Source organism: Mauremys mutica, chromosome 7, assembly GCF_020497125.1.
Source record: "Mauremys mutica isolate MM-2020 ecotype Southern chromosome 7, ASM2049712v1, whole genome shotgun sequence".
Taxonomy (NCBI): Eukaryota; Metazoa; Chordata; order Testudines; family Geoemydidae; genus Mauremys; species Mauremys mutica.
The window spans coordinates 117,316,672-117,334,013 of NC_059078.1; the positions used below are offsets into that span (position 1 = coordinate 117,316,672).

Genomic DNA, 17,342 nt, shown 5'->3' on the forward strand with positions numbered 1-17,342 from the left:
AAGAAATGTAGTAGTGTTTTTTGGTCTTGTTACCTATATCTTGTCTTAGCTTGCAAAATGGTCCTCTCTTCTTCCTGAGTAGTTCATCTTGCTTCAGGGCAGCCTGTCTCTGATGTTCCTTTGACTGGCTAAGCTGGTTTTTTTTTTTTTTTTTTTTTTTTGTCCCTCTAAACTGACTTGTTTGATGCTACTGCTTTTCACATATTGGTATCAATGTCGCAACGGGCAAGGTTATTTTTCAGGAGAGAGTTGATCTCTGAGCTACATAGCAGCAAAGAATCCTGTGGCACCTTATAGACTAACAGACGTTTTTCAGCATGAGCTTTCGTGGGTGAATGCTTGCATCCGAAGAAGTGGGTATTCACCCACGAAAGCTCATGCTGCAAAACGTCTGTTAGTCTATAAGGTGCCACAGGATTCTTTGCTGCTTCTGCAGAACCAGACTAATACGGCTACCCCTCTGATACTGAGCTACATAGGAACCAAACTCTGAAAATCAAGACCTTGACCTTGAATTACACCAGAAAATGTTTTGGAAGCCAATGCAGTCCCTGGAGCATAGGCATAAGAAGTGTATAGGCATTAAGTAAGTGGACTGTTAAACTTCTAGCAGTGCAGAATGTTCTTGTGATCTTCAGGTATAGATACAAATAGAGTGTATGCAGAAATCCAGTGTGGAGATGACGAGCACTGCAGTGATGTCTTAGAATCATAGATTATTAGGGTTGGAAGGGACCTCAGGAGATCATCTAGTCCAACCCCCTGCTCAAAGCAGGGCCAATCCCCAAATGGCCCCCCTCAAGGATTGAACTCACAACCCTGGGTTTAGCAGGCCAATGCTCAAACCACTGAGCTATCCCCTACTTGCCAGAGTAGCTCTGCTCCTGGCAACTCTTCCTATAGGCCTGGGTAGTCCCCCTGTCTTCACAGGAAAGAAAATATATAATACTTACTGTCTCTTCCAGTAAATTCCATGGCCCAAATTTACTCAGAAGTAAAACCCTGTATCTATTCATAGGCTGACATTCTCCCATTATGAGTTTTCTATATCTGGATTTGTTGTAGGTTTAATGATCATTTACAAAAATAACTGCAGATGTACACATGGGAACACATTGTATCAGTAGGATGGTTATGAGCCAACATACAGCATGATAAAAGGCTCAAAAGGGAGCTCTTGTAACTTTCCTCATTTTAGTATGTGCACAAATTCAGAGAGTTCAATTTATATATTGGCTTACTTAAAGACATGGCCCAGTGTGTGGATGACCAGGAATTCATCTTGGTACTCTTCATTTTGATTCCTTAGCATCTCATTAACTTGTTCCAGTGTTAAGTTCTCGTCCGAATTTACATTACCAGTAGTTATTGTGCAGTATTCCTGATCTCTGCTGGTTTTGCACTTTGTTCTACATTTACACCATAGTAATAGTGCTAACAGAAATACTTCGAACACATGCTACAAGTCAAATAGTTGAGGATCTCTACCCAACAGATGAAATTCTCTCTTGGGGGGAAAATAACCGTATATGCACAAATAGTGAATAGTAGTACATGGTTTTGGTTTACATTAAAATCTGGTTTAAGTAACCACTCATGGAAAAGTAGTAGCAAATATAATTTGCTATTATAGTCTATATTTTCTGTAAGATGGTACAAAAAAAATCTGTAGCAAGGATTTCATTCTTTAATAAATTCTATAGTAAAGCTGATAGAAAAATGGGGAAAATTTTCCTCAAGAGACGTGTCTGTGGCTTTTTTTATTTTTATGTCCAAACTTGAAAGGTTTCATCCAGCTATAGTCTATGGGTTTCTAGAAACTTAATTCTGTGGAACTATATTGCTTTCATTCCTATTAAATCCATTAGGACTATTTATTTATGTATGTATGTGTATTGCACTAGTACCTCAGAGCCCTGATCACGGACAAGGACCTCATTGTTCTAGATTTTGTACAAACACAGAATGAAAAGACAGTCCCTGCTCCAGGGAGCTTACAGTCTAAGGTTATGTCTATGTTATGAAGCTTTTAGGAACATGTCTGTGCTGCTACAACCGTGCCACTAAAAGGGGCAGAGAGCTTTCCTGCTGACAATAATGTCCACCCCCAATGAGCGGTGTTAGCGTTTTCAGCAGGAGAGCACTCCTGCTGACAAAGCGCTGTTCACACTGGTGCTTGTTGCTGACAAAACGTTTGTCTTTCAGGGTGGTGTTTTTTAACACCTCTGAATGACACCATTTTGTCTTTCACTTGCCAGTGTAGACAAAGCCTAAGTACAAGACAAGATGGATACAGACCAGATCAATGGGGGAGTACAAAGAAACGGAGACAATATTGGTCAGTGGTCTCGGTACACCATCAGCCTAACCAGTGTGAAATTATTTTAGGTATCACGGCAAAGGAGATTTTTAAGGAGGGATTTGAAGGGAGATAATGAGGTAGCTTGTAGATGTTTATGGGGAGCTCCTCCCCAGCATGAGGGGCAGCAAGAGAGCTAAAGACTGAACAAAAGTGTATTGGAAACATTAGTTTTAGGTCCAAAAATTGACCACACTGAAAGCGGTGGCAAAACATCTATTGGTGTCAATGTGTCTAGTATTTATCTCTTTAAAGTAGTTCCTTTAAAATAGGAGGTTGGTGTCTGGAAGTGATTCTTAGTGCAGGATTTGCTACATGAAATTCTGCGCTCACCCTTGCACAATGGGGTTGGAGGTGTATTATTGAAACTGAATTATGCCCACATGTAAAGTGTTAGGTTTCAGAATTTTTCATTAGTATTTAATGAAATGTGGAGCCTCTTGAATAAATATGGTGGTTCTTAATATGGTGCCATTCGGAGTGTATGAATGGAAACGGTGCTGCTGTCGTGTTTTGGGGAGCTGTTACATTTTAAAGGATGATGAAAGATGCAATATATAAAAAAAAGGGAAAGAGGACACAGAGAGATGAAGAGATTTGCCTAAGATCATTCAACAACAGCCAGAAACAGAACCCAGGTGTCTGGACTTCCAGTCTATTCCAGTGAATAGGGCAATAGACTGGGAGTCCAGACACCTGGGTTCTGTTTCTGGCTGTTGTTGAATGATCTTAGGCAAATCTCTTCATCTCTCTGTGTCCTCTTTCCCTTTTTTTTCTTGTGCAATTAGGGTGTCTCTTCACTCCAGAATTAGTCTGAGCTCATACTCAGGTGTTATCTCTTACCCTCTTCGTCTCCACACACACACAAACCTCTCATTCAAGTAAAGTGGTCTTTTCAGCTTAGGCTAGCTGGCCTGACTGGAGATGTGGCTTACAGCTCAGGTTCTGCTTTCACTAGGGTGGCCATTCCTGTGTTTCTAGAATACTGGACATTCCAGTAAGTCAAGGAATGGCATAGGCCTGCTCCTGCTGGTGTGACCCTGCATGGTATGTGTGAGGTCATGCCGCATGGGGAACCATTTTTAAGAGCATGCTTCCGTGGGGGTGCTATTTTTAAGAGCGCGTGGCCATGCCAGCATGACCTGAGATGTATGGTGCTGCAGGGTCATGCCGCATGGGGGTGGAGTGGCGCACATTTCAGAATAGCATTCCCTATCTGATACCAAACAAAGCCATGTCTGAGTACTGGGTGGGGGACAAATCCTTGAAAAGCAGGACTGTCTGGTTTAATACTGGACGAGTCACCTGCCTAGCTTTCGCTCAAGCAAGTAGCCCACCCATTTAGCTGGGAGGACGTAGGCTAAATTGCTTATGTGCTGATAGCTCTCCAGTGCCTTCCCCTAATACCCACGGTATGTCTAGAAGGACAGACACGTTCTCCCACAAGTCACCAGGAAAGGACTGTAGAGCACCTCCTCTTACTGCAGCACAAAGAACTGTGGGATATGCCCCCCGAAGTTCTAGCAACACACCCGGGGGAGTGCAGCACCAGCAAGGGCACAGTAACTCAGGTATGGCTTTGCCGTCTGACTGCCCACATCCGGGCTAAGCGAAGCCAGGTGCTTAGCCTGGGTGATCAGCAGCTGAGTCCAGCATTGAAGCGAAAACACTTTTGGGTGGCAGACTCTCTGGGGCAGGGATTGTCTGTTACTACATATATGTACAGTGCCTAGCACAACGACGCCCTGATCTTGACTGTGACCTCTGAGTGCTGCTGTACTGCAAACAATACGTGAATATTCAAGAGGGTTACATTTTAATGAACTGATTTACTTTAGATGTAGTTGTGAAGCAATATAATACTGAGGGTCTGATACTAAAAGTGAGCACTGTCTTTAATTTAAAAAAAACAAATTCATTCCTCACGTTTTGGAATGATTCAAATGTGACTGCTCGCTGACTCTGAAAATCGTAGTGGATGATGAAGTTTCTGGGGGCCCAGTGCAGGGGCTTGGGGCTAGGACCCGAGCATACTCAGATGCCAATTATGAGTAATGTCAGGATTACACATTAAAATTTACAATCCAGCAGAGATTGGTGGAGCCATCTGCAGAGGCAAGCTGTGGGCACTGTTAAAGAGTTCGTGCACTGTTGTTGCAGACTCTTATGCTAGCCTAAACAAATTTTCATTTCATGGTGTTTCCTTTCATATCCCCTAGAAATCAATTTCCTCCTTCTTCCGTTGCTGAGCCAAATGCCAGCCCTCTTCAAGAGGGTACAGAGATAAATGAGCTAGCAAGTGGGACTGACCATGGAAGCACTGCTGAGGTTCCATCCTCTGCAGAATGCAGCCACCTTCCTCTTCAGCAATACAGGGTATTGCAGGCCTATTCCTCACTGACTTGCAAACTGTTTCTGTATCCAGGTTGAGACATTGATCTTGATCTCCAAGTCTTTCGTAAATAGGTCAGGACCTAGCTGTATCTGTGATCTACCAGGTCACCGGAACATGCAGAAGAGATTAAACTAATCGGGCTATCTTTAGGGCACGCTACAAGTCCCTCCTTTCTGAGAGAGCTTTCCCACAATAACCAGAATGAGGAGAATTGCTCTGTTCTAGGGAGCAGGAAGAAAAGAGACGGTCTCTTAAAAACCAAACTTCTAGTGGTATTTCCCCAGGACAGCCATGTGTTTCAAGGAAAGGAGAAGAGTGGGAAACTCCCTGAAGGCAACTTGCAACACAGTGATGTAACTCTAGGCACCGAACTCTCGTTGATTTCCTACCTTTAAACATCTGGCTCTTAGCTACTAAACTGATGGGTGCTATAGAAAATCCTATCATCACCATGGTGGCAACATTATACATTTAAGAGAACAATTCTTTGGCATCAGTAGGAGCTGCTCGTTTTCTGCATGCCTCTGGTATGTTTGCTTTAAATGTCATTAACTACAATGCTTTCAGTTCTTGTGTTTGTGCTTTACGTGCCAGCTCACTGCTAACAGCGTTGACTGAATGAGACAGTACTGATTCTTTATATGCTTGAAGGAACTCTGTGAATAGATCCATCCTTTGGCTGTTCCCCCCTATCTCCCCCCCCCCCGAATTTAAGGAATGAGGTAGATTTCATTTCACTCTATCGCCAGCATCCTTGGTTTTCTTATTTATAATCTTTCTCGGAAGACTTCTCATCTGGATAATTACAGCCAAGTTCTCCGAGGCCAACCTTTGACATTTTTTCGCCGATTGCATTTCTGCAAGGTTCATTTCCCCCAGACCCATAAGTGACTTTGATCTCCAGCTAGTGCTTAGCTTAATGTGAAAGGTGTTTTAAGTGGGTGAATGATTCTTACCATTGCTTCCGGCATGGTGCACACAACAATGATATTTCTTATGGGAAGCTGTCACATGGCTACTTTATATATGACTGTTGTTCGCCTACCATTGTGCTTCAGTTGCAGCTATTGGTTGTTATAGTGCCAAAAAGAAAATGAAATTTTACACACATCAGACACAGGCAGAAGTTTCTTCTGTGGAACGTGATGTAATTTGAAAAGATTACTCCTGTTCATCAGTATCCTGGAGAAAATATCATAAAGATGATAGAACAGAACAAAAGCCAGCCTTTTGGCTATGGACAGGCAAACCAGTTCAATTAAAAATCTAATGTGACCTGTAACTCTGCCATCATGTGTAGTATCGGTTTAGTGAATATTTGCATTAAATGGTTGGAGGTCTCACTCTAGTTCCTAATGGAAAGGTATCTGCATCCTAAAGATCACCTTTACAACTGACAGTAACCAGGGCCATCACAGGCAATCTCTGCAGAGAGACAGGACTGCGTGGGCTATGGAGATAGGACTTTCCCCTCATCCCTAGGGATAATTCAGCAGCACAATGTTGAACCACATGGATGAGCAATGTAGGAATCTTACTTTGTGGCGGCTATCTGTGCTATATCCCTCTATGGGTAAAGAGGGGCTGTTCACAGAAATCTTATCAGTCTGACATCTTGGTGAGCATTTGAAAAACAACAAACCTAGTAGCACAATTCTACCAGCAGAGACTCGCGTAACTGCCAATATGGGAGCTGCATAGATGCATCGGAGGGCAGAATTAGACCCTAATGGGGCAAATCTGGTCCCCAGAACCCAACCTGAGTATTTTGTCAGGGCTCAGCTGATCTGTTTGGAGCAGGAAGAGGGAATGGAGGGACCTTCACCACCAAGAGTGCCATCAGAACCACGCTGAAAAGGCTACTCCAGCCTAATGGCCGACAATTCTCTGTGGCCTGAATGTTGCCCTTCTTGGAGGGAAGGACTAGAGGTAGAGGAGCCACATGGTGCTAGATGGCAAGAGAAACTTAAAGCACCAGGGTGTGGTATGAAATGAGCATAGATGATAACCTCAGTCCTGATAAGTCATCAGAAACTTTCACTGTCAGCCCCACTAAAAAGAACAAATGACTTGATATATTTGGCACATAGAAGACTGGATAGGAATGAACTGTGTCATGAAATAAGAGATTGTCAGGAGAATCTAAGCTAGTTCGGTGACACTGGAGAGTAAATACCTTTTGGACTTGACTAAATTTTGTATTAATTATTGCGTTATTCATATTATAAATTGAATCACATAATAACTCAGACAGCAGGTACAAAATGTGAAGGGTGAAAAAAGACACAGAGGGTAAATTTTATGTAGGGACTGATGCCAGAAGTAACTGGTATTAAGAACCAGGAAGGAAATAGCATAAAATAAACAGCTGTCTGGGAGGCAAACTTGAGTCCGAGGGATTATACACAGCATCTGAGTACACACGTGGGAGTAAATGGGACATCCCACTCACAAATAGGATGTCAGAAGAACCAGACTGGTGACCTGATGGGACCAGATTAATGAACAGATAAGGGCCAGACTCTAACCTCCCTCACCTACAGTTGTTTCTCACAGGCATAACTAATGGAATTGCTCGTGACTTACACCAAAGTGAGTGAGAGGAGAATCCAGACCTACGAGGAATGCCAAAAGAAACACCAAGTAGCTGGGATCAAAACTTGTGTACCACATGTGTAGGCTGGAAGAGAATCTTCAGTGACTGCCAAGTAGATGAGACTCTCCAGATCTTTGTCACAGCCTTTGCAATAGGCCGAATATGGCTCCTAATACTGAATAATAATGCTTCTATAATTCTAATACTAGACTTCTGCAATGTGGCTTCTGATACTGATCCTATTCATCTGCTCTTCAGTTGTTTGATTTTGCCATAGACTCATTCCTTAAATAACTCCAAAGCACAGGAGAAAAGTGCTGATAAGAGGAACTTGAAATGAGGAGAGTAACGATCAGTTCATTTGAAATGTAGAAACATTAGACTTTAATAAGAATATTAACCTTGTTTCCATAAATACAGAATCTGTTAAGCTCTCTGTTAGGCAAAAAATAGATTTTTGTGTGTGGTTGTTTGCCAAATTCCTTCTTGCCTTCAAACAAGAAAATCATTGTGGTTAAGAAATACAGCCTGTATCCGTATCATTCTGCTTGAGAACAGCGAGAGATGATCAATGACGCAATCATTTCCTGTAGCTTAGAAACATAAGAATGAAATAAAATATCAGCTTTAAACTGAATTTGCACCTTAGCCTATGTTGGTGCTCCGAGCGCCACAATAAGTTATTAGTCTTCTTGTTAAAGAAGATCCTTCAAATCTATAGTTGCCATATAGAACCCACTCTTACCAGTGTACTCGCCTGCCTTCATTGCTTCTGTCTTTAAGCTGTCTTCATTTATCTTTGATAGAACATGTCATTATTTTAACCCACTTCCACCCTATCAGAGCCCAGTCCTGCTGCTCTTACTGACTAGTATTCCCATGATAGTTGGTGGGAATTCTCATGTAAGGACAGCAGAATTGGGCACTAAATTCATATTCATTTTACTTTTGAAAAAGTCTGACCCCTTTTTACATGCATCAACTCCATCAAGGCTTGGAAGTGACGGTTAACCTATGAACTGCTTAAAAATTATCCTGCCCCCCTGGGGAACCTCAGTGACTGATGTTAAGCTCCTAAGCAGCTACCTTTGGCAGGAATAGTTAGACTTACACACCATAAATCCTGCAGCTTTGAGAGTCAATAGTGCTTGGCTAATATCATCTCAGGTCCAGCTGGGTGCCTTGTGTTTGGAGGATAAGTTACAATAGCTCCATGTAGTTCAACAGAGAGAGAGAGAGAGCTTGTGTTCCTATGTATGCCTTTGTTCCAGGTCACTCTTCATAGGGGGAGAAGGATCCCATGCTTGGAATGTAGAATCTCTTGAGATACAGCCTCAGTGTAACAAAGGCTGACTTTGTCCAGTCCTGGGGAAAGATCATATTAAAAAGAGCAAACTAGTGAGTTCTTGTCATTTGTGCCTCTGATTCCCCAGTGAATACAGATCTATGTGGAAATGCACATTGGTGTCTTTTATCTTTCAGAAGAGAGGTTCTGATCATGTAAAATGGAATTTCTTCCATATTATCAGGCAGGAAAGGTTCCAGAGGAAATGTCACCTGTTCTTGTATAGAACTGCTTGGCGGGTTTAATTCTTGGTGACAGGACTGTCTCCATATGATGGATGCCTGTCTAAAGAATATCTGTTGGCTTTTGCTTTATCAAGCATGAATTGTATGTCGTTACTGTCACAGCTAATCAGTTTTCTCATAGCTCTCCCAATGAGCATGGGAAAGGAAGACCAAAACTGGAGGTACCCTGGTGGTAGCTGTCGTCATCCTGGCGCTCTTAATTTTTCATTGATGACATGATATTTGTATTGCAATGACTTGACAAGAACACACTGTCAGTGACGGAATTCATTGTGCGCAGGTACCAATCGCTGCCCGTTCGTTTTGCTTAACTGGCTGGCCAGGCATTGATGCATGTAACATGAATGGTGCTGGGCAGATGGTCTTTCTTTTTACATAAAAACAAAAACAAGCAGCCCCTCTTCTCCCTCCACCCCACAGTGGTGTTCCTGTAACGGTCGCAAAGAAGTGCACTAAGGAAAATGGTCTATGGACAGAATGATCATTTCTTCATCGTTTGCCCCCGCCCCCCAAAAGCTGTTCAATCCTGTCCCTATTTGTATAGCAAATGCAGATACAGTCCTTTGCATTTAAAAAAACAATCCGTCTATGACTCAGAGCTAAAGCAGCTTGCTGCAGCAGCATTTTTCTGGCTGCTGATGTTAATGGCCTAGCTGAACCTCATTTTTGTCAGTGTAGCCAAAAGCCCCGATCAGCAACTGGAACACACATGCTAAATTGTCTGGGCATATTCCCTTTTAAAATAGGGTGGCTGGGACTCCTCGTCAAATCCTCAGACTAGTACATGCCCCCTGATCTTGATGTGCCAAAGAAGATGAATCTGCTGGTGGTTGAGACTGCAGTTAGGGCTGCCTTGTGTTAGGAATGCTTGTAACTCAAAGCAAGGCTTACTGTGCAAGGGGAACTAACTGGCACTCAGTTGGCAATGAACAGCAGACTGAGGGGAAAGGAGGCTGGATTGGGCCGGAGGAGAATTTGCTGTTTAATCACAAGTACCAATTTTTTAAAAAAATATACTCCCAAGAAGAGTTTTAATACATTCCATTGCTGCTGAGAGATACCTGTATAAATCCTTGTGTTTGTGATGAGAGAATAGATGCTAATAGTTGCGTTGGTACCTTTCATCCAAAGATTTCAGAATGCTTTTACGAACAAGTTAGCTGCCCAAGACCTCTGTGTGGTTCATGATAGGAGGGATTTTCAAAAGTAGCTAAGTGACTTAGGAGAACAAGTCCCATTGATAGATTGTATTAGGTGCTTTTGAAATTCCTGTTGTATTATAATAATTGTGTAGGTGGGTAAACTGAGGCATGATTAAGTGTTTTTTCCAAAAGGTGACTCATTGGCAGAGCTGGGAGTGGAACCCTTGGCAAAGTGAAACCCAGAAAGATCACATACTGTTTCTAGGTCAGATCCTGTGACATATTGACTACCCTCAATGTCAAGCGTTTTTAAAAAAAAAAAAAAAAAACCCACACACACAAGTGTAAATGCTCATGTTTTTCAGGTGCAAGCTCAATGCAAAGTGATGGAGGTTAGGAAGAGATTTCCTCATCAGCATGTCAAATCACAATAGTTCTATACGAGGGGTTTACCCCTTCCTTAGCAACTGGGTTTGGCCGCTGTGGAAGACACAGTAATGGCCTAAATGGACCAGAATGACAATTACCATGTTGCTGTGACTAGCAGCACCTTGCAAGAGCCATGATCCATTTAATGTGACCATAGTAGAAGAATCTAGTTTAAGAATTCACCACAGTATTTATACCCTACAAGAAGACAAGTGGTGATGCAGAGCAGGGGCCTCATTATCTTCTCGATAATGAGCTTACATAATTTTATATTCTTTATTTGAAGAAAATGCTTGAAACAAAGAGGGGAGAAGAGGAAACAAGAGGGAGGTGTACTTGAAAACCAGCGCTGGAGATTTTGCAGCATAATAAATCCTGTCTGTAATTCTCATAAGTCATTGGTAATTGACTTTTTGGCTGGCTGTAGTTTGAATGCCACAGTGAAATGTAATTTGTTTGCACATGAAATATTAATGCTGTGTCTGCAGAAATGTGCAACCCAGGAAGGAGTTGCCAGTACTGCACTGTTCCCTGCACTTAAATACTGCTCCATTTCTACCTGGCATTTTGATTTAGGCTTGTAACGGGTTGACTCACCCCTGCGGCGCCTCCTGCTGGTTGCTCTCCAAATTTACTCTGTTCAGCCCTGGAGCACCCTCTGCAGGCTGGTGATCCCCCTGTTCGTAGGCCCCCGTGTCCCTCCTCGGACCCGGTGCCCCTTTCTCTGGGGTGCTGCCCCCTGGCAATAACCCCTTTCTCACTCTGTCTGGGTTTCCCCTTCCTTGGGAACCCCCCACCCTACTATCCCCACTTCACCTCAGTAGTGGCTACTGACCAGTCTCTATTTAGCGCCCCCTTCGCTGGGGCAGACTGCAGTATCCAGTACTCATCATTGGCAAAGGGGGTTTGGACCTGCTGCCTTGGCCCAACCTTAAGTTGCCCTCTGCAACCTCCCAGTACCTTCTGCCCTCCGCTAGGCCGCAGCCTGGGGCTTTCCAGGCCAGAGCTCCCCAGCTCCTTAGCCTGTCCCCAGCCCTGCTTCACCCTAGGTACCTTGTCTCGTCTACCAAGCAGCCAGGCCCATCTCTCTCTATCGCCAGAGAGAGAGACTGTCTGGGCTCCTGGCTTCCCTGCCTTTTATAAGGCCCTGCTCCTCAGTTTGGGGCGTGGCCCCCAGCTGCAGCCACTTCCCTAATCAGCTCAGCCCTGTCAGGCCACTTTTTAAACCCCTTAAAACCCCAGAGCAGGGTCCACCCTGCTACAAGGCTGTTGTTAAAATGTTTGTTTTGTTACTACATTAGCATGTGGTGGCTCTGTGTTAGGTATGTACAGACACAGCGGAGCAGTGATTGTGTCTCACTAAGAGCTTGCAATCTAAATGTTCAAGACAGACACAGGATATAAAAATTGTATAATACTTAGGTTGAGAAGTGTCTTTACATCTCGGTATAGTGTTTAGAGTATCCACAAATACTGAGGTTGCTTTTAAGTCTGATACATAGAGTACATAATCAGCAATAACCCAAATTTAGGTGAATAGATTTAACAATACAGTTTAGATACTAGAATCCAAAGACTCAGGTACATCACTCATGAAAAGTTGTACAGAGATTTGTGGAAAGCAAAATATATCAATGAGTGGAGATTGTCCCTGAGTAACTGAGAATTCGGTAGGTAGAAAATACAATCCACAAGGGAAGTATTTCAGTTACTTTCCTGACTGTGCTTCTCATCAGCACTCCAGCTCATCCCTCCTGGAATTGTGTTCTATGATGTGTTCTATGTAGATGTCTCTCGACCACCTGATGGTGTCCGACACCATGAGTTGCCGCATCAGTTGAGCATAGCGTTGACTGATTCCGCATTCTCTTAGCACTCGCTCGTTACTTAGTACAACTCCAATGTAACAGATCAAGGTCTGAGGCAGGGAGAAAGAGTGAGTGTGTCGCCCTAGGCCTAAAAAGGAGATGGTGGGAGATCTGGAGCTAGTTTCTGGGTTGCCAAGTCCTACTCTAGTACCTTAACCATGAAGTCATCTTTTCTCTCAATTTTTCCATGACAGGAAAGCACCTCAAAAGCTGCTCGTCTAATTATCGCTTAGTAATCATGACTTTGGCAATTTGATCTAAATTCATTCAGCAGTTTTGAAAAAAAAATCTGATGGGCTATCTTGAACAATAAGGCATATGGCTGTGTCCTCTTACAGTGTGGAAGGCAGTTTCTCTTACTGAATTTCACTGACTCAGCTGTACCGGATGGTGCAGAAGTGAGTGAAACCAAAATGCCAGATACCTTTCTTACTGTTCAGTATGACTCTTCAGATGGTTCATATTATGTCACCTTATAAAGATGAGTAAAAATTCCTTTCAAAGCTCGGGACTATGCCTTCTCTCTAAAACTAGAGGAAAAAAGTAAATTCTAAAATACACAAATATTTGAGGCCCAATTCTCCCCACACAACCTGTGTAAACGTAACTCCCCTTGAATCATAGGAAATATGACTGAAAAGACCAGTGCACTCAACAACTAGCAATTTATTCACAAACAAATTTTCAATGAGGATTCTGCCAGAGATGGTTGATGCTTAAGTTACCATTGGACCTTTTAGAGAGCTCTGTGCTCGCTCTGTGTGTTGCATAAATTCCCCAAGGTAATTGATGGAGAAATTACATCCTATTACCAGTAAAATCGGTAAATTACATCCTTGTCAGTAAAACTCTCTGTTGTAGGGAATTGCATGTTATGCAGCCATCAGTTGGCATCAAAGTGCTGTCTAATCTATGTGGTGGTGATGTGACACATGCACACGGATAACCAGTACAAAAGACTTACTTAAGAACAACTTCCAGGTTGCAAAATCAGCAGCTTAACATGCTTATGATGGCAACTTGTCCAGAATACACGCGCATGTCTGGACTTTAACGTTTGCCTTGTTCAGTGCAAACTAATATTCTTTCTCTTGCATCATAAACTGTATAGGCTGAGCTAACTGTGGTGCAGCCCATCGGAACTTCCTGGGCTATGATTGCCTAGTTTCTCTCATTTCATATTGAGGGGGTCTGACATGACGAAATTCCATCTGCACCACTATCTGCTCCCTGTATCAAAGGATTAGCACCCAGCCACCCAACAGCTTCAAAGCCCAGAGGAAAATAGTGCTAAGTGTTTAAGCAGTGGGAAGAAGTTTATGCAATGACGGAAGAGTGACCCAGTCTTATCTGCTGGTGCGTGTGACACGGGGAGGGGCCTTAACCTAAACCAGAGAACATTTCTAAGCTATTCATTCTTTCAGACGGAAACACCAGCCAGCCATGAAAGCCTCTTAAATGGGACATGCACTTACAAAGAAATTATTCCTGCCAGACTGCGCTAGTACATTAAATAGTAAAATCTGTTCTATTTTTAGAGCTGTCTCTCTTCCTCCTGCATTCCTTGGTGCAAGACTCTGGTACAGGCCAAGTCTACCTTGGACGAGTGAAAGGGAGAAGGGTGGGATGCTTGGGCTGTGGGTGCATGTCTTGTGTAAGCTGGCTTTACTGTCTGGCTGGGGCTAGTTACTGACTGTACCTTTGAGAAACTGAAACCACTAGCCCCCCTCAGGAATGGCATGTGCCTGATGAGTAGGCTTAAAGGGACACTGTCAAGGGTGAGAGGTTCTAAATTTGACCTACCATGGTTGCTCCCCTCCTCCCTCCCCTGCACTCTTTTTGTAGCTCCAGGCTCTCAACAATCTATTGCAGCTTCACAGTTGGATTAAGAAAAAATGGAGATGGGAGCATTTTATAATCTTTTTTTATGCAGCCATCCTCTTGGGTCATGTAATCAGATATCCGCTTTAGCCATCCAAGCAGATATCGGTATTTTAAGGTATTGGAGCCAGACTCCAGTCGAGACGTTATGTTCTGGCGGTTGGCTTTTCAGTGAAATTGGAGACCGGTCCGGAGAGATGGTGTGTGACACCTGTGGTAGGAGGCATTATCTAACCACCGGTCCAGAAGGGGTTAGCCTCAACTCCGCTTCTTCCTGCTCCTCTTGCACAGGTGGTTGGGGGAAGGACTATAAGTTGGCACACGGAGCTGGGAGAATGCCTTTGGGAAGGTCAGACCCCAGACCCAGGTGTCGTGGGGAATTTTCCTCCCTGCCCCTATTGATTTAGCTTTTGGTTTCCTTCTATATATTGTATTCCTTGAGGAAGCTACCTTGCTGACTGCATCTACATGATTTTTCTGTTGAATAATTCCAGCAACTTCCATTGTTGTATGGAAAAATTATTACTGCTTGTATAGCACATTCCAGACAGGGATCTCAGAGTGCTTTACAAACCAGTCACCGAAACTTCACAACCCCCTGGAAGGCAGGGAGGTATTACTCTCCCCGTGAATCAGGTGGGGAAACTGAGGCTTAGTGAGAAGTTGACTTACCGAAGGATATACAATGCAACAGCGGAAAGCGCTAGTCAGTTGTGGCCTAGTCGCTAGAGCACTGGACTGACTCTTCTACTAGCCAGCTGGGTGACCTTGGGCAGGTCACTTCATCTTTGCCTCGGTTTCCCCACATGTAAAATAGGGATAATACTTCATTTATAAAACACTGTGAGCTCCGCTGCTGAAAAGCACTACACAAGAGCTGCGTATGACTGTGTATTACAGAAATTCAGACTCCAGTCCCACGTTCTAACCATTCTCTTCATCAAAGGGCTTTGCTCTGTGCCATCGCTGCTCTGCAGGCCCTCCTCACTGGAGTCTGCAGTGCCTCTCTTGGAGGTGGAAAGAACAGGTCCTTAGGTACACTCTCAGTCACTGCACCCAACTCTTGACCAAACATCTTGCTCAAATTTGCTGTTTCTCTTCTAGGATTTTACTGTACTCAGCATGGTCTTCCCTCACAGGTCTTGTTTTCTAGACTTTTAATCATTTTTGTTGATCTTCTCTGGATTCTCTCCAGTTTGTCCACTTCTTTTCTGAAATGTGGCACCCAGACCTCGACACAATACTCCAGTTGAGGCCTAATCAGTGCGGAGTAGAGCAGAAGAATTACTACTTGAGTGTAAGCAAGACACCTACTAATAATACATCACAGTATGATGTTCACTTTTTTTGCAACAGCGTTACACTGTTGACTCATTTAGCTTGTGAACCGCTCTGACCCCCAGATCCCGTTCTGCAGTACTCCTTCCCAGGCAGTCATTTCCCATTTTGTATGTGTGCAACTGATTGTTCCTTCCTAAGTGGAGTACTTTGCATTTGTCCTTATTGAATTTCATCCTATTTACTTCAGACCATTTCTCCAGATCACTTTGAATTTTAATCCTATTCTCCAAAGTACTTGCAACCCCTCCCAGCTTGGAGCAACTTTTCCAGCCCTGTGTCTCCTGCTCATGAGGCCTGCATTCGTGAATCAGTTGTGAGAGCGAACAGAACATAAAGCAGCCACTTCCCAGTAAAGATGTAAATTGCTGATGATCAGGAAGAAATTTACACTAATGGTATCTGAGGAGGGTCAACCTCTTCTCCTTCAGCGCTTGCCTCCAAGTGCGTGCACCTGCATCTACAACAAAACCGAAACACTGGCCCAGTGCCAAGCTACTGCACCATGCACATCATCAGTCATCAAAACTGGGAAGCAAAAGGGGTGTAGCCTCAGTTAAACCTGGCCATAAGGCGTTTGCTAGATGATATTGTGTGTGCATTCACTGGAATTCAACCGGAGCAGTTTCACTCAAAGGATCTGCCTTCAGGATTTTGTTTTCTTTAATAAAAAAGGCAATCGCTGTAACTCTAAATCCTGTAGACCTCTGTGCTGGCATTGCAGTGGCTCCCAAGGACACGTTCCCTTGGACAATGCAATCTGCAATGTCTTAAAATCAGATTAGGTATGATGATCACAGAGTGCATTGCATGGGTGAGTGTTTGCAGAAACTCGCAATAAAAGCATGGCCCTTAGTAATTGCTGAACATGAAGCCAGTTCCTTTGCAGCCAGTATCTTCTACATCCTTTAACAATACATAATCTAGACTCTCCAATTTTATTTTTCTTAACTGTTTTTCTTTGCAGCTCTGGTGAACTATAATGTGCATGTTACTGACAGACTCATGACCGTGGCTGCTGCTGTGCAGAGTTCCATAGATTGTTATGCCAGTGAACAACCTCTTGTAGCCAGAGAATGTCAGTCATTCACCACGTCATGTGCTGGGCTGAAGACACAGGCCTGTTATAGAGGGGACTGAGACTACCAAACTCATCTCGTTTGTGACATAACCCAGATCTAAAGCATATGGGGGAGGATGCTATTTGTACAGCTATATATTTCCAACCTGCCAGCCTGATTTGGCTTGTAATTGATTTGTGCTTGTTTTGTTTTGTTTTTCCAGTGTGTGGCTGTGACCTGGCCCAAGGAGGTTTTTTCATTAAGAACGGGGAATACCTCTGCTCTGTGGATTACCAGCGCATGTATGGAACCCGCTGCAATGGCTGTGGGGAATTCGTGGAAGGAGAAGTAGTGACAGCTCTGGGAAAAACCTACCATCCGAACTGCTTTGCCTGCACTGTTTGCAAGTGAGTCCTTTCTCTGCTGTTATCCCTATCACACGAAACACAGGGAGAACTGCATCGCCACAGCACGCAGTTCTAAAGATGTTTTTTTCTATTCGAAGGTGCTTGATTGGGAATGACTTGTTGTCACCGGAACTTTAGGGAGTTCAAAATGCCCATTAGTTTATCTGAAAAGCATCTACCAGCAAAGCTGTGCTGCTAGGTATAATGCCCTGTACCCTCTCCACACTGTTGCTGTCACACAGGAAGGAATTTAACATCCGGCTTTGCGTGGAATAG

General features: G+C 43.5%; 1 protein-coding gene across 15 annotated transcripts in view; it reads left to right on the plus strand.

Moving 5' to 3' along the window:
* Positions 1-17,342, plus strand: part of ABLIM1 (actin binding LIM protein 1) — a 206,504-nt gene that overhangs the window by 49,947 nt on the left and 139,215 nt on the right. For all 15 annotated transcript variants that reach the window (XM_045022891.1, XM_045022892.1, XM_045022899.1 and 12 more), the window contains exon 3: positions 16,883-17,066. In XM_045022891.1, the coding sequence (XP_044878826.1) occupies positions 16,883-17,066 (184 nt within the window). The remainder of the gene's footprint in view (positions 1-16,882; positions 17,067-17,342) is intronic.